This window comes from Tigriopus californicus, chromosome 12 (genome assembly GCF_007210705.1).
Source record: "Tigriopus californicus strain San Diego chromosome 12, Tcal_SD_v2.1, whole genome shotgun sequence".
NCBI classification, from domain to species: Eukaryota; Metazoa; Arthropoda; class Copepoda; order Harpacticoida; family Harpacticidae; genus Tigriopus; species Tigriopus californicus.
In genome coordinates this window covers 5,340,308-5,358,766 of record NC_081451.1, presented here as the reverse complement: position 1 = coordinate 5,358,766, position 18,459 = coordinate 5,340,308, and the positions used below count along the sequence as shown (strand labels likewise).

Sequence of the window (18,459 nt, the reverse complement as noted above, 5' to 3'; positions counted from 1 at the left end):
TTTGGTTTTCCTTATGTTTCCTCCCATTTCCATCTTTCTCGAAAAATAAAACATTTCAATAAATTGCCTGAACACATCGGGTCAAAGAGAGCCAAATGTAATTGAATTTTGAAACCGAAATCCTTTAAAACCACCATGAAGAATCTATTTTTCCCAAAAAGTAGCATTATTTTTCCATTTTCGAAATCAAATTAGCATTCTTTAGCATTCATTTTGCGGGAAGTAGCATTGCCGGCTGAAAAAAGTATGGCCAGCCTGTCCATGAGCAGTCCAAGTCCACCAACATTTTTCAATGATTTCCCAAATAAAATCTCGTTGGGGAACGACCTACGTATTACGGAATATATATATTCTGTCGCGGCCTATTTATGAATAACGTTACGATGCACAAAATAAGACTTCAAATGACGTAATTTACGTTGCTTTCAATGTCCCTTGTTCTTTCTTTTTTAACTAGCATTATCTTCAGGTGAAGGACGAGACACTTTAGCATCAAGCAGTAATGGGTTGCTCAGATTTTTGGTTCAGAGACTAAACTTATCTTGGTGTTTGACAAAAGTGGTTGATATGAAAACTGACTCCAGCGGCCTGTTTGTAAACGCTTTTACACCTCGGAGTTAAGGCTTGGACGTTATTTAGAATGATCATCCACTCACCACTCCGGTCAACGTATTTTCATTCTGAATAACGTCCACGCATGAAAATCCGACGTAAGATTTTTTAAGAAAACTCGCCTCTGTATAATGAATGACAAATCATGATCCTAATCCAATAAATGAACGCGCGCTACTTTTGCGGAGAAAATGCCATTTATTAAACTGCTTGTACTGCCAGCTCTTCTCTGGGTCAAAAAGGCCTAACAATTCCAATTTAAGGAGTCTTCGTAGTGAAAAACAAAATCAAACAGAGGTTTTCAGTCTTGAACAGGGAAGAAGTCCATATCGAGGATCAGAGGAAAAATTGAAGGAGGAGAAGGGCTGAAAGGGGATGAATAATTGGTGGTATTTGCGCTTCAAATGAAGAGAAGATTCCGAATAATTCTTGGCTTTCAAATTCATAATGGTAATGAAAATAGTAGTAATAATAATGACAATAATAATAATAGTAATAATGGTGTTGATGATCTGGAAATCAGAGATCCGTCCTCATTATGAACAACAATAGGCGTTGCGCACACATCTACAAAAACTTCATTGCAAATTGAGGAATGAAATCAGGGTCAAAAAATGGCGGAGTGGAAAAAAAGGTCGAGAAAGAGAGAGAGAGACAGGGTCAAGTTCACTTTGGGACTCTTGGAAAAATAGGGCGAGAGTAAGCGAGATTCTTTGGATTCATCCCACATCTCGCGTCGATTTCAGCCGAAACAAAACCAGGGACAGAGGAGGTTGGAGATTGCAGATTGGGCGGGGGGAAAAATATGCTTTTTTTTTCTTGCAGAATTTGTGCACAGAGATACAGATAATCGAAAATCATGGTCTCAGGTAAATGGAGGTTGTTGCAGCTCTGGTCTTGCAATAGGTGTTGGAGCTGTGGTAGAGTTGTGAAGGTTGTTGCAGTATGTATGGGGCTTGTTTGTCGGATATGTTTGGTGACCTCACCAAAACACAAGTGTCAATCCGGATGGGTTGGTGGGCTCTGCTTTACCGGTTGGAAGAACTCACGCTACTGGAGGTGGGACCATTCCGAATACTCATACTCAATTCCACTAGGAGCGAGAAGTGATCTGCAATTTGAAATTCGGGTAACATAAGTAAGTCAGTTTTCATGTCTCTTAAGCTGTCCAAGGGTACGAATAGCTTATTGTGTCAGAGACTTCATTTTGTGTATCATTTATGAAGCTAACAAAAATGGCTCAACAAAGTTTGAACAAAGGCATTTCTTCTCATTTGATATTATCCGAAATAGAAGATAGTGGTGTCAAATTACACATGGCATTGAATAAGGCTTACATAACTTCTCCATCTTGAAAATTCAATCCTTCACTAGACAAAAATGGATGAATCTCTGTTATTTGTTCAATTTGGATAAAACATGGCTAAAACATGTTAAAAATATGGTGCTGAAATGTGGATAAGATGGACTGTTGAATGAAATTAGCCAACATAATTTCCTTCAATGATTCTCAAGACAATCACGCAACCTTACAATCTAACTGTCTCATTATCCTGCCCAATACGACTAGCAAACGAAAAAGGACTCCTTGAACTTCAAATGTCTCACCTGATGTTATGTGAGGATGTGGGCACCCAACCACTTTATTCTCTCTCAACCACTCTTCAGAGATGGGTCCCAAGTAGCCCAGGGGCTTCATGGTGTCTCTCGCGTAGAAGATGTAGTCAATCATGCCCTTGAAGTCGTAAGTATAGTTGGTGTAGGGCATGATATCCGTATTGAAGACCGAGGCAAGCTACACACAGACAGAGTTATTTATGAAAGAGATTCCGCGTTGGAACATGAGTCAAAAATCAATTACCTTGAACCCGTGGGTGTAGGACTGAGCGTTAGTTGAATGGGAGAGCATTTTTTCGAGTGTGGTTTTGTACTTGAGCTCTTTGAAATCTGTATGATCCGCACTGATCAGGCCCTTCTCCAAATACTCGACAACTCCGGATTCAGGTAAGGAGTTGAAATCTCCACATAAGAGCAACTGTACGCCCGACGACTGAAAGCGGTTCCCAGGCCGGGACGTGGCGCCCACTTCGCTCACGATGTTCTGCAACTGTTGGCAGAGCATCATGGTCTGGATGAGTTTGACGTCGCAGAACTCGGGGTCCCAATGGATGTGAGCCGTGGCCACCAGTAAGGCTTGCCCGGGCTCCGCGGGGAGACCGTTCTCCCAGCACGCCTCCTTCGTTTCTAGGAGTGCGGCCATGGCAATGTTGTCCTTGGTCATGACTCGATTCAACATGGCGTCACTGCCCTCTGCGTTCTCCATGGCAACTTGATTGAACTCCACCAAATGCTCCTTCACCAAATTAAACTTTGAGGTCCTGCATGTGGGAAACAACACGGCAACAGAAATAAGGGAATTGTTGAAGAATAGTAAAGGGTAGCATGCAATATCATTTTGAATCGAGATGGACTTGGGGAACAGCTATCAGCTTGCCGAGAAAAGCGGCCCATTATTAAAAATATGAAAATAATAATATGGTGCATATCATGCATCTCAAAGTATTATTTAAGGTTCTTGAAAAATCAAAGCTATTTCTTTGATAACATTCAACAATAAAAAGGACAAGTCGCAGCTTCACAATCAAGAGCCGAGGAATGTTACAAGCAGAGGTCTCTTTTTGAGACAGTCAAAAACAAAGATAATTGCATTTTTTCAGCTAATATTTCATGCACTGAACATTGTTACTCTGTAACACATAAACATTAATATTTCGTAATCGGACGATTGTTCTTACCGCCAGAAAATGGCACATCCGTCGACATGCTTCTTCTCGCTGTCAGTCATGGTTTTGGCTCGGGATTTGGGCGAGAAGATGCCCTCATAACCATCACGTTTTAATTCGGGTAGAAAGAAATTATGATACTGCTCCGTCTCCACCTCTTGTAACGTGATAATATCAGCTCTGAAATATGGAACCAACTCTCGATTGGTACGCATTCCACGAGGACCATTCATCAACTGCTCCTTACCCATAGTGCCGGACTTCATCGAGGATACCCTTCTTACGGTATTCCCAATTAAGGGCCCAATTGGGACAATAGCCGTACATTTGACGCGTTGCGTATCGATCGCAAAGCACGTTGTAGCACATCACCGTGAAAAGAGCTACGGGTCGAGATCGATCCAGTTCTTCCACGTTGATCCATGGCCTGGGCGGGGGTGGTTGAGTCGTTACTACAAGGACAGACAAACGAAAACTCGGTTAGTTCGAGTGTTTCCAAGCCAAACAACGTAATATTCTATATGGATAGACCGAGTACTTGGTCTTTAATTTGATTTACTCAAACCAAATATTTGCTTCCAGTGTTGGGTAATTATGAGGAAAAGAAAAATCAGGCTGTTCTAAAAAAAAAAAACAAATGAAAGGGTGAATAGTAGTGTTCAAATACATGTTTTGTTACTATTGGGGTGGTTTTGAATTGACTTTTGATGCAAATAATCGTAGAATTTGCCCTAAATATTGCTTCACTTTTCACCAATCGACAAAGTAAAACGCACAATGGTGTAACCGTTGAAATTCATTACAAAGACGGCTAAAAACGAGATCAAATAAGAAATCGTACGATTGATAGCTGCGCCCTCTATCGCCAGTAACTACTCCCCACAACAAAAGTGTTTTTAGACCAACACTTGTGCGTTCTCACAACTGGTTTATTTGGCTTTCTAGCTATGCATTCTTTTGACCTTATTCCCTCTCTGTGCTACAACGGAGTAAGCCTGGTGCAAATTGAAACGTGGAAGACTCGGAAGGATTTGCTACCTTTAAGTCGAACAAAAATAATTCTGCCAGGTCTAGTTTTTAATATCCCTATTAAATCGATGTTTAGTTTAACATCTTTGAGCATTATTTTGTTCCCTTCGAAAATCTTTCAAACACATTCAAAATTGCTATTTCGTTTCAAAGTTGAAGTTTGATCGCCTAAATAAAACAGAACCATTAGACAGCAAATATGTCATGTTTATGAGTGAGCATACCATAATTACCATTTATTTCTAATTCGTTGCAGGAAACATGTTGGAGAAAGCAAAATAAAAAAGCAGCCCCGTTTTCGCGCCCGGTTGTTTTGCTTTTCATAGTGATTGAAAAACAGCCAGCTTTTTATACAAAACGTGAGGATGAGTGGACGGAGGTAGCCTCTTTCACGTTTCCTCGCTTTTATCTCGTACCTGATACAGTATTTGCAAAATGTATACGAAAGCTTGTCGTTTGTCTGCAAAATCTGGCGTTCAAAACAATATATTTTTACTTTCAAGAGGGCTTGAAAGCGCTCTAAAAAAGCACATTAAATCTCTGCCGTCACTACAATTGACCCTAAATCCTGGGTTGGGACAAAGCTCATGGATGCTTTTGAAAACGTACATTATCAGATACCTTTCGTACCTTCTCTGAATTCTGTACTTTATTTAATTCCAATGAATGATGATCAATGAAACTCCGATGCATTTGCGAACAAATTCGAATCAGGACATTCGTTCAAGCAATCAATCAATCACTAACTTAACTGAATGCTATTTCTTTGTAACAACCGGCTCGCATCTATGACCAAGTTTCTTTCAAAAATATATCTTTTCCTTTTTGTTATTTGCTCAATTAGATATTATCACTGTACGTACAAAGGGAGATGGTTGTAACACATTTGAGTTGAATTGGGGTTCATGGGTTCGATCCCAGGTTTCCACCCACCCACACAAACCCTGCTTTTCTATATGGCGATTTAGGACCCATTCGAGGTTCAAGGGTTGCCATTCTTGGCAAATATCGTCTAGAAAAGCAGGGTTTGGGTGGGTGGGTAGAAACCTGGGATCGAACCCATGAACCCGAGGTCAACTCAAATGTGTTACAACCATCTCCCTTTGTACAGTGATAATATCTAATTGAGCGATGGAATGAGAATATGTTTCTTGCAATGAAAATAAAAACAAAAAGAATGGCCATGCAACTGCTCCTGTTGGGGCATTCCCCGATAAGTGTACACACATTTATCTATCAAATTTGCAAGACTTTCTTGTAAAACGACATTTAGAGGAGCACCATGTGTAACGACACGCCATTACTCTCAGTTTTGATATCAAGTTACGATCTAATGAAATGTTACAAATGGATAGATCCCAAAAAAGTTTTAAAAAAACTGACAGAAAGAAAGTTCAGGTAGAGAGAGTAATTTCCTTTGCACTTCTCAGGACGTGGGGACTTGTTTGTGTCCTCGAAGCGTTCCCTGACTCCCTTTTTTGATCCCATTTTTGTGAACTTCCTTACCGCTACTGGGTATGGGATCCCCAGCAGTTCAACACGGAAAGAGGTATTAATCTTTATTGATTTTACAATTTTATGGAGCAATTTGTAGTCAAATTTGATGCAAACGCAATCTTTGAAAGCGTGATATCGTATTGTTAGCTCAATTGATTTGGATAAAATTGTACTTGGAAACGCAAATAATATTGTAGATGGAAACGCAACTAAGGTTACTGCCAACATATATTGATTACGTGTTTAAAAATATTATCTCTTTGCAGGTTTTCAGTGGATTAACATTCTAATCTGAGCTAAAATTCAAGATGTCCTTTGCAAAAGTTGTTCCTTTTGTTTCAATAAGAATGATGGTCTACCAACGAATTTGAGTTGGCAAACCGATTTAATCCTTGAATTTAAGGTTGATCTGGAATTTTAGTCAAAAACTTGTCCAAGTCTGACTTAAATCCTGCTACTGGATCAACGCCTACATAAGCCCTACGAATATTTGAGGGCAGCAAATTGAAGGAGCCCGAGAAAGAATAGAGTTGGACTTCATTGTTCGAACTAGCCTGGATTCTCGAAGGCTTGAAGGTGCTCTCAAAACGCACGTTAAGCCTCTACGGTCACTAGAGTTGACCCTAAATCCTGGGTTGGGACAAAGCTCATGAATGCTTTTGAAAACGTACAATATCAGATACCTTTCGTACCTTCTCTGAGTACTGTACAATCCCAACCTTTTTAACCTCTCCCAATAGGAGAGCTCTCTCATGTCCTCAATGTTCCTAGTAAAACATCTTTGGACCTGCTCGAGCTTTTGCAAACCTGCTGAACTCATTGGATCCCAAATGGGTGAAGCATATTCAAGATGTGGCTGGACAATCGACTTGTACAGAGTTAGCATCGTGATGCTATCTCTGGACTTAAACGTGCGATAGATCCAACCACACATTTGAAAAGCCTTACCCACCTTCAACTGGATATGCTCATCCAACTTTCCATCATTTTGGAGGATATTGATCCCATAGGGCTCAAATTTTAGATTCCAACTTAGTTCAACCTAGTTATTGAACATGTGAAATTGGAAGAGATTCCGAGACCTAAAGTGTCGTGATGGTGAATTGGAATGCCCCTATTACGAAGTCATCTCTTGTTGTCGTAGGACTCCCTCATCGGGAAGGATCCGTCATGATTGGTATCAAGTGGCATTTCTGTCTGGTTTTCTAATGTTTTACACCAAAAGTCAACCCTTCGAGACAAAAGATCAGAATTGTAATTCTATTAACATTAAACCGGAAAAACTTTCCGACTCATGGTTTGACGCATAGACGCCAATAAATCACAAATGCCACCCACTCTCAGGAATGCCAATCCAGTACTTTTCTGCTCTAACAATCGAAATCAATCGTCTAAAGCAGAGAGCAAGAACCCCTGTATAATGGACTAACAGGGATAAGAAGAGAAATTGGGAACCCAACAAGGGCCCTTATTTGCAACGTCAGGCAATCCAAACAAAACGCAAAGAGACACTATAGATTGTTAAATAAACTACTCGTGACATGCCAAGAAAGTGATTTTTTTCCGGAAATTATGTGACCCAGGTAACCAATTATACATAGGATTATGTCAAATTAGCCAAAAACAACACATACACATTGTTATTCAATAGAGAGGAATCACCCCAATTGGACCTTTAATTGGGAGAGTCTGACTCACAAAGTGCCCTCTGAAGTGCAGAATGTAAACTACATTTCGTGGGGCGTAAGAGGGCTATTGCAAGCATTTTTTTTTCCTCCAAGTCATTGGACATACCAAACAGATCATGTATTTAAATTGTCTTTTGCATTTAGTTAGGGGGGCAGAATATCCTCCCCAAAAGCTGACTGCATAATACCGCACATAAGGAGTGAATGACGTCATGCAGAGTATCCAATTGTAGAGGGCATTACTTTTGAGAGGAAATAATTATTTACAAGCAGTATATTTATTTAATGAATGCTTGTTACTTTCCTTCAACAAAGTTTTTAAAACTGGGTCTTGCAGAATGTCAATTTGGTCACGACATCTTTGGTACGTTTTCAATTTGCTATCAAGTTTGAAAAGATGAGCAAGAGTTTGCTGAATTTCCTAACTAATTGGCCTTTTAAATTAGAAGGCATGAAAAATACAAAACAGTTTGAAGTGTTCACTAATTGAATAGCATTTGTACAAAGAGACTGGCGGCCATTGAATACCCAAGTTTATTCTGTGAAAATGAGTTTTCAAGGCATGCTTTTTTCTTTTTCTTTCTTTTTTCTTTTCATTTTTTGAGGACTTCCTTACCGCTGCTGGGATTGGAATCCCAGCAGCTCACTTTTGACTTGATACAATTGACAACCAAATTTGATCTGTGGAAATTTATTTCCTCTTTACTGTAGAAGAGAGTGGAAACTTAGTTTCCACCCCCGTGTGAACAGAGCAATAAGAAATAGTTTCCAGTAAAGGTATTTGGTTCTTAGGATTAGAGTCAAGATGATAACAATGAAAACCGCTTTTCATAAAAGCTTAACTGTTACTCAGCTTGAATTCAGTCCACTTTAGGAGAGGTTCTTGAAACGTCACACTAGAGGTATTTGCGTATTTCTTCCTTTCGGAAGCAGCTCTTGCAACTGTCTTTAGTGCACACATTCCAGCATCTATTTGATACTTAATTGCTTTCATTTGCAAAGATAATAACTTGTTGCCAATATCTAATAAGTGATAACCGATCGACGCGATTAAACGCTAAAGCAAGTGTCCTACTCCAGTGCAAAGTGACATCCAGTGGTCTGAATGTCGTCATATTACCGAGAACCTGTTTCAAGATTTTAAAATCAATTCGGATTTCTTTTTTTTGTTTGATGAAGAGCTTTGAGCGAGTTGGCTGGCCACTTTTACTTTGTGAATAAACCAATTAAACTTTTTGGAAGCAACGAAACTATGACAAAGTGGTTTAGCCACACAAATTTGCTTACGCCCTTTGAGCAAGCAACAGGAAGTCATTCTTTCATGGTTTCACTTCTCCTGGACTGGACTTACATTGATGATAGAAAAAAAACTCACTGCTAATAGAGGGGACGCTTCAAAAAGAAGACATGAACCACTCTTCAATTATGAGACAAAAAGACAAAATAAAAGCTCAATCAAAATACTTTAAATGTCGACTTTTTATTTATTTCTGGCTTATTGCTGCATTCCTCTAATGAAAAGCTTTAGTAAAGCCTAATCCAGGCTTGTCATTTCCACTCTCATTTGTTGCCAGTCATGTGTAGTCGTTAGCGTATTGATAAGTAAAAATAAAAATTTAGAGCCACAACATTTTTACTTCTATTTTTCATTCTGTCCTATTCCAAGTACTGAAAATACATTGCTTTGTAAAGCACTAAAGTGATCTTTAGAGGAAAAATACACTCCCTTATTCTATGACAGATTTAGTTTTGCAGAGGGTCAGAATGGAAGATCAAAGTTGGCATACGTGTCGTCGATATCATACTATTTGGTTTGGTTGTTAAGACTTGCTAGACCTTGAATGGACTAGAGTTCGTCTGGAATTCTATTTCAGAACTTGTCCAAATCAGACATGTTGTACCTCTTCCCTTAAGCTTATTTGAGCAATTTTGTTCGAAGTGTAAACTTTCCCTTTGGATGACTTTCTCGTGCCAACACCAAATAGAATGTAGAGCAAGTCAGATTCCTGGATTTTAGATAGATTTCAGATTTTAGATTTCAAATTGCCAATTGTGCTAATTTGCTAGCAAGACGTGGCAAACTAGACCTTGAAATTTAGTGCACAAATGAGTTTGGGCGATGCCGTTCGTATAAAATAACACTTGCATCAATTATGTCGACACAATGGCTCACAAATTCTGGATCATACCGAGAACAAGTGAAAACTAAGAGTTGTGTCGTTGCAACAAAAGTTTTAGTTATAGGCCAGCAATAACAAGAACAAATTCGAATTCCTCTGTAGTAGGTTTTTCTCTTGGAATAAGTTGGATATAAAACAAGTATTTTTGCGCATATAGGTAGTTCCTTTCAAAAAGCTTACGCATAAGAACAGATCTACTTAGTTGTCACAAGATTTTGTTGATCATTAGCGGGTCCGAAATTTGAATATTCTTATTTGACTACAAATACTACAACACTCTTTTCTGTCCTGGAGCTTGATAAACAATGTGGCAAAAAATTTAAACCTGATCGACCATTCTTGTCGACAAAAAAACACGATGTGATCGTCCAAAACATTCTCAGAATCCTGCTGAATCTTTTGGTTTCTCACCGTGCTCGTGAGTTTGGCCAAAGTCACATGAAGTATGATTAGGAGATTCATTCATGTTCAGTCAGACAGCTTTGCGATTGGAGACAATCATATATTTAAATTGCCCATTCCTTTTTGTTGCGAAGGTGAATAAACCGTGCCTGTTTTAGGCGATTGCATATTGGCACAATTATTATGGCAGAAAAAAAACCTTGCATCTTAGTGCTATTTCAACTTCTCATACAACTAAATGGAAAAGTATTCAGAAAAAAACGTAATGACAGACGAAATGTAGCGCCTTTAATTTGATGCAAAATGCATTTCTGGTCGTGTTCTTGACGTGAGTGCCATCTCTTAGTGAAAAGTCCACCTTTTGGTAGTTTTTGGTCAGATGTACCGGCAACAGTATGTTGTTGAACTTGGTATATCTTGATTTTATGCTCACGGGCAAAATGCGTAGACATCATCTTTATTTGCTGGTGGTTTTGCAAAACTAGAGAGATGGCAATATGAATCCGCATTTATAAGCGATTCAATCTTGACGTCCAAAGGATGGATTGGCCAAAGCGCCTCCTTTTAAGATTCATTTGCGAAACAGGAACTTTTTTTATTTTCGCAGATCCAGGTCCCTGTCACCATAAAAATCGAGACAGATTGATGAAGAAGCATTGGTAGAGATTTATGGATGCCCACTCGGCATGACAATTTCGTCGAATCTTTTTCTTCGGACGAGCGCACCAAACTGGTTACGCATTATGCATGCAAAGAGGACTACCCACAACAGGTTCATTGAGACTTCCTCATATGGTTGAGAGTACGCCATCCGGAAAAAAGATGGTCCATGGTTTTATTTACGCATGAAAATATAGTTTTATTTTTCAATCACCTTTCTAAATATCATCCAATAGCCAAACAATGAACAGATCCCAAAATGACGACCCGTCGCCCAAAACATGTTAAAGCACTTAAAATTTTCTGGATGAAGCACTGGAGTTGTTAATGTTGAGACTCTTCAAAGCCTTTCCTAGGTCGGACGTGGTCTCGGCCAGTTTCTTGGAGGTCGACGAGGCCAGACTGAAGTCAGACTCGATCCCCGAGGTTGGAGAATGGGCGATCTCGGACGAGAGAAGGTCGCTTCTCACACTACTAAGCAGATCCGATTGACTGGTCTTGGGGAACAAGGAGAAAGTGGGTAGATCTGGATCCGGCCAATAACTGTCGTCTTCCTTGGACAAGCCAGTGTTAGTGGTACTGGAATTGGCCCAAGAGAAGGTCTTTCGAAGGGTCAGGTGACTTTTCTCCACGCCCACGGGCCTCTTATTGAATGAGTCCAGTAGGTGGAAACTCTCGGTATGTCGGACTAGCGGTTTCGTTGGGGGATTGATCGGAGCAATGTCGCTGGTGTGCGTCACGTCCGACAAAAGGTCGGTGGGAAGAAGATGCATTTCATCCTCAATATGTATCTCATGGCCATGTTCATCCGGCTCAGATGTGGATGACAAGGTTTTAGTGGCCTTTCGACGCCGCCTTGGACGGATTAATCGCGGTACGAAAGACTCCGGGTCTTGCTCCGAGTCTGGCTGTAACACGAGCTTACCCTTACCCACGTGGTCAAACTTGTGGGATCGAGCCAGCATGTATGAGAGATGTTGCTGTTGTTGGATGGCTACCAATTGGGGTGGGAGGCACTCGTTGTTGTAGTTCCTCTTCAAGCCATCGCCATGGTGGTCTTTCTTGGCCCCTTTGAGATTGAAATTAATGAGAGGCATTCCGGTGAGGGCCTTGGCCTGCTTTCGAAGTGCACTGGCATGTCGATCCTGTTTGAAAAGGCTGGATCCAATCAGCTGATTCACGTTCAAGGCGTCTGCCGAGGCTTTCCCCAAGGAGCCATCCTCGGTCCCACCCGGATCTCCCTCCTCCATGGAACCTCAGGAAGAGGCTCTTTCAACAACGATACCACATCCCCAGGGACTCTAATGCTGATTTCTCTTGACGAATGGAGCACTTGGCCAATCTAAGTGAGAGTCCTAGTGACGACCGAAACGAGGTCCCCGAACCGGAGAACACAATCACACACACTGGTCATATGTTGACTAGTAACGCTGCCAGAGAAAACTTTGAACCAGCACCCCGACGATGAGGAGCACGATGACGATGTCGACGACCACGCAGGCGTTGAACACAGAGCGACTACAGGCAGGTGGGCCAAACTCTATATCCTCGTTGATAGGCAGGAGTACTACTCGACGCAGACGTAGCGATCACTCCGTTTGAACGGACAACTCTCACTTCTTCCACACACGAGAGACGCGGGATTTCACTTTCAATCGTTCGTTGCTTGAGTTTCGGTTTCATTTCGCTCGAAAAGAAAACCGATTTCTCACTTTGGGGCCCCTTGATTCTTCAGGGGATTTCATCCCACAGTCCTTTTGTATGGAGTAAATACCCCTACATTGGTATTTTCATATTTTGAAAGCGACTGAAAAAATGGAGAGATTTCTCTCCTTGCATGCCGATCTCGAGATTAATCAGAATGCATATTCCATCCACATCAAAGACAAAGTACACTCTCCTTGATTAGAGAGCGACCACTCAGTTGAACGATAGTGAAACTTTGCTCGCCTTCTTTCACTCTTTTTTTCGTCTTCAAATCTAGGCCGTGACAACACGGCACTTCAAGCAGAACCATTGATACAGGATGTCACACAAAATGGTCGGTTGGTTGGTTGGCTGGTTGGTTGGTGGTGGTTGATGGTAGTGATGGTGGTGTGTAGACAGACAGACTAACTATCTGACGGCCTGACGGACGGATTCTACCTTCTTCATCCGCTTTCGTCTCAGAACATCCCTGTTGTCTGCATACTCCAAACAGGATGGATCTTTGTTCTTTGTCCCTGGACTACTATCTTGTCGGGTTTCTTCGTTATAAATGCTACTTAATTTGCTCCTAGTTCACTCACGTGCACCCCGACATGGAGCCTTTCATGTTCGTTTTTGATCCGATTCCTTATTTTTTTTCCAAATTTGAGGACTTGCTGATTTCCCTAATATACAACACATTGATCTAGTTTTGAACTCAACGAATGACATGAACTTTCTTTTTCAGGTCCACGAGACGTGGAGGGCATTTAAAATGAACTGATTTACTGGCTTTTGTCACATCATTATCTAGTAACTAGAAGGTGAAATAAATCTCATTCAGGACACAGATGAAATTACAATGATTGAAACTGATAAATTGCACCCTTAAACACCTAAACACTGAGGAGAAGCAACTGTGGCCTTTGTAATTTCGAAATCTTCAAAAGGCTATTAGCCCTATCATAACTTTTCTCAAGCTTCCGAGGATATGAAAAGTTTTAATCGAAGCGTGAACTATCATAAATCTTATCTTAATACACTGATGTCCCTTAATTATGTAACGCAGGCCTAAAAAAGGAACCAAAAAGAGGCGTCGTTGCCATCCTTGATGAGACGTAACATTTCGATTTGACTGATGGTTGACATTATTTACGAAGACTAAGGTTATTTTAAGGGAGTTTGATACAAATAGACGGAAAATTTATGCCATTGCTTGCAACATTTGTAACCGCTGCTCTGAATTTTATCCACAATATTTCTTTTGGATAATACGATTGGACTTGAGTCGAGTTTCAAACGTGATTGATTATACCACAAGTATGGTAGAACTTTGATTGGTTTAGGATTCCATTTTGGATAATTTCACTATTTATTCTTAGCCACATCTAAGGTATGCGTTACCCTACATATTGTATTTTACATTTTTTCCATCGCCTTAAGCATAAATTTGGTTGGGCCAAATTAACATGTTTTCCACACATTTTGACTACAATTGTAGCCAAAGCATATAAAAGATAGCGCAAACGATCAGGAATCTTCTCCTCAGGTGAGGTAGGTTCATATCCCGCCGTCGGGAGTTAACATTTTAAGGCAGGAAATGAGATGTTTTGGTTTTTGTTTGTTACGAAGTTAGATGGTAGTTCTCTCGCTCAGACTGCTATCTGATGATGGGTGGTCCCAATTGAGTGATATTCCTGCTTCGCCGTCACAGACAACATTAATTATTATCTCACCCTCAAGCTGTAATCTAAATACTGCAAAGAAGCTTGGACATGGCTGGCCGGGAATTGAACCAGGATTCGCAAATTGGAAAGCAGATGCTTTACCAATACAGTACTCCAGCGAGCCTGATGTGATGCAGTGGTTAGCCCACTTATTTGACAAGAGAGGGGGGTCCCCGGTTTGATTCCTCTTCCCTCCCTTTCTTAAGGACATTTTTAGACACTAGTCAGACCCGCAAACAAAAAACCAATTTGATACCAGATAGCGACGCTATCTTTTGGTTGAAGGGACAATTTGATGGTTGGCTCCGCTGGCGGGCGAGGCACACCCATCAATAAAAAAGTGAAAATGTCAGTGAAAATCAGTGGGCTGATAACCAAGGTGGACCGTTTGAAATTTCTTCATATTGGCAATTAACGCAATTGTCGAAGCTTACGGCTGAAAGAATATGAAAAAATATACAAAAAATACCTGATATTCAAACGCCTTGGAATTCGGGTCTACTAGAGAGAATAAAACTGACTGTCCCATTTGCCCTATTTTGCTATTTACTAATATTATGTGCTAATTTTCAATTCATTCCATTTTATATTCTTAAGAAGACATGTTATTACGACTTTTAGCACATATTTTGGGTTAAAAAGTATACTATAGGTTTCAGAGCATGCTTTGACCAATTTTCATGCCTCTTAGATTTTTTGAGCATATCGTGACTTCTCTAGATATCTCATTTTTTTGACTATGCATGGTCATTGTCTTAAATATGGATAATAAAAGCACATTTTCATACTATTCTAAGGATTAGCCTTTCGTTTGAGGAGTATGAATTACGATAGCCTTTTAGGATAGAAAATGCTGGTCCTACCATGCAAGCTGTCGAGCATGTATTCCAAGAGTTTACGCGTTCCATTTGGTTCGGAGTAGATAGACATGATATCCGGATTCAGCTGATTGCCCTTAAGCCCCAAGAGCTGAGAAAAAGAAAAAGAAAACCACTTTGTTGGCAATGCCCATCCCAAAATGACAGATTGTGTTTTAGGCCTACCATTAGTCTGAACAATTTCCCGAGCTCGAAGGGAAGGTTTCGGAGGAAGTTATTGTTGAGCATTAGTTCTTGTAATTCAACCAAGTCACCAATCTCCGCTGGTAGGCTCCTGGGCAAAAAGTGAGAAAAGGATGCATTAGTGTTCTTCGAATACAAACTGTGTTCTAGGTTGCGAGGGTTGATTTATCATTGCGTGACCTCACCATTCGCCACGAAACAAGGCAAATCACCCAACCCAATGCACTCATCCCGACACGGAATCAGATTAAATGAATTTTTACATATCCACGTGCATATGGACGTAAACTTTTGAATATTTTAGAACTCATTTCAAGTCTGATAACAATATTTCCTTTAACCCGACTCATGGTCGTGTCAACGAGGATGAACTATGATAACAAATAGTTGAAAAAACATATACATGATAAGTTAAAAAAAAAAAAGCACTTGATTAAAATTGTAATACCTCAAAAAATAACTACGACACTTTCGATGCACATGGAAGAAATGAAGAGGGGATGAGTAGACGTTGCAAATGCAGGAACGAAGGGGGAGATGATGAAATCAATTAGTTATTGCTTAGGAGAGGGTGGGCCAGATTGACCAATTCCTTTATCAGCTCCCGTCGTTGATGGCATTTGGCTGGGAACCGGACAAAGGCGCGTGACCGTTCATATTCCAAAGGGATGTCGGGCCAAGAACAATAAGAGAATAAGCCCTTGATCGGGAAGACAACTTGTGTCCGGACATCATCTCAGAAAAGGTCAGGCTCCCATCACTGTTAGACACTGACCTTGCTTACTATATTTACTCGAATCCTTATTCAAAGTCGAGTGCCTTCAAGTGTCAAGGTACAATTTGCGTCACCCAAAGGCTTGCTCCCTTTTTACCCTCATCTCGTGACGGATTTGTAAGAAAGCGCTTGAAAATGTCATTAATAAATATTGCATCTATTGTATCATTCTGACCCTTTAATTCCTTTTTTCATCTCTGCATATCCACACGCTTTTATACATTTTACGAATTGACATGACCGAAAGTCGCAATGTAGCTTTTTTCCCCAATAAATCAGATGTCCTTACCTCAGTTTGTTATGGGACAGGTCCAGCCGTCTGAGATGGACCAGTTTGGAGATCTGGCTGGGTAAGCGGTAGAGGGCATTGTCATTCAGGTAAAGCGCAGTCAGGTGAGTAAGTTTCCATAAGGAGGGACTCAGATTCCGGATCGTCCCTGAGATCTCTACCTCAGACCAATGGGTGGTTCTGCCCTTGGCAACATCCTCCTGCAGCAAAGTTTACAATTTCGGTCCGAGTGTTTCCAATCTGTTCAATTGTCAATCGAGCTATGTTTCCAAAATCAAAAAATCCTACGAACATCTTATCAAAAATAAAAATTAAGGCTAGCAGCCATTGTATTTTGGTAACATGTTCAGTTTCATTACACTACCCTTGGTTCGACCCTTAGCCCGAGGCCAAGTTACTTTGTGGTACTTCAATAACAACAAGAGCTGCTCCTGGAACATTTTAAATGGGCGGGCCTGTTTACTTCCGATTATGAGGCAACAATTTATCATGGCTGTGAAAACAGCGGAATGGGGTACCCCCACGTGGTTTCGTGAACGCAAATTTTGAGATGCGACAATAATAGATTTGACCTAGTCGCATTTCCAAATGTGCGTTTACGAAGCTATCTGATACTCGCAGTAGGTGCAACTGGGTACAAATCGCATCTCAAAATATGCACTCACGAAACCATACGGACGTGCCCTATTCGCGCTTCATTGAGACACCTATTATCTCTAACAAACAAACTTAAAAAAACAATCCATTAGAATTGTAGGGCAACCCTGGCTTGGTGAACTAGATACAATATCATACTAAACTGAAAAAGATGAAGGACATTACACATTTTACTTCCTCAATTTCTCTGTTCCTTCCAGTGCCTCTGGTGGCAATTTATGTAACCATGCACATGTTCCGTTCATCATCCCTATGCTCAACCTACTCAAGCAAGCCAATGGTCCAAATCTGCGATGACTTTCCTCCTATGAAGTATGAATACTTACGCTGGAGAGGAGGGTATAGGCTCTGTTTCTCTCTAACATGGCCGAATAAGGTTTGATGATCATCCCACAGCAACCAAGGAACCAACCAACCAAAGGTGGCGCACACACTAACAGATGGACAACACACACGCACACCAAGAGCTCTTCTCTCAACCCGTGGACAAAGGATGGACCGACGAAGAGAACGGGCTCACATGTTCCAAAAAAACAGTTTCGGATTAGGTCTGACCAAGAAACAGAATTGGTTTGTCCTTCACAAAAGCCAGACTCTGCTTGGAAGAACCATTCGGGAGGTGACCAATTCGTGAACGGTACGCATTTGGGGTGTATCAAGTGATTCTTGGACAGGTTGATTCGGATGATAAATGAAGTTTTGTGGGTTTAGGTAGTATGATAGAGTTCTAGGACTTGGAAAAGTATGATAAATTAGGGTTGTGGAAGCATTTTGGGGGTAGCCAGCTTGGTCGTTGTTCGAGTAATATGGTCACTCTGAGGCAAAATGCGAAGAAAGACGGGCACAGCTGATGAGAATACAGGGTGCTTCGCAAACCATGAAGCACGGACGGGATCAAACGATCCTTAAAATGTTTTTGTTTGATTTGTGGAAATTTGTTTATTCGATTCCAGTCCAAAAAGGGAATTAGACTCGGATTGACTGACCAATACGCCAGGTCAAACACAGGTATAATGCGAGTCAAACGAAATTGACTTGACACGGTGGTACCCACAACACTGAGAAAGTTTTTGTGCAAATGCCAAGACTTGTAGCAACGATTTTCGTTGTTATTGAAATAAAGGGAACAACTTTTATAAAATAGCATTTCGGAAAATACCTCACAGTTGTATATTAAACCACTTAAAACCTAAAAAGAGAAAGTATCTTTAAAAAAACGTAATCAATAGCTATCGTAAGTAACCTTAATTGCGTTTTCAATTTCAATTTTATCCCAATCCATTGAGCAAACAATAAGATATCACACTATATAAAGTATCAAATTTGACTACAAATTGCTCCTGGTCATATTTTGAAATAATTGTCAAGAATTATAATATGCTTTTTCTCTGCCCAAAATATACTTGTCAATCC

General features: G+C 40.5%; 1 protein-coding gene across 1 annotated transcript; it reads right to left on the bottom strand.

Moving 5' to 3' along the window:
• Positions 1–787: 787 nt before the first annotated feature.
• On the bottom strand, positions 788–17,674 carry LOC131892410 (CCR4-NOT transcription complex subunit 6-like). Its single transcript, XM_059242275.1, has 9 exons — positions 17,373–17,674; positions 16,390–16,589; positions 15,308–15,416; positions 15,128–15,233; positions 3,643–3,847; positions 3,408–3,575; positions 2,474–2,990; positions 2,221–2,407; positions 788–1,723 (listed from the first exon to the last, which is right to left on the bottom strand). Exons 1-9 carry the CDS (start codon positions 17,433–17,435, stop codon positions 1,641–1,643), a joined length of 1,638 nt encoding a protein of 545 aa, XP_059098258.1. The 5' UTR covers positions 17,436–17,674; the 3' UTR covers positions 788–1,640.
• Positions 17,675–18,459: the final 785 nt, after the last annotated feature.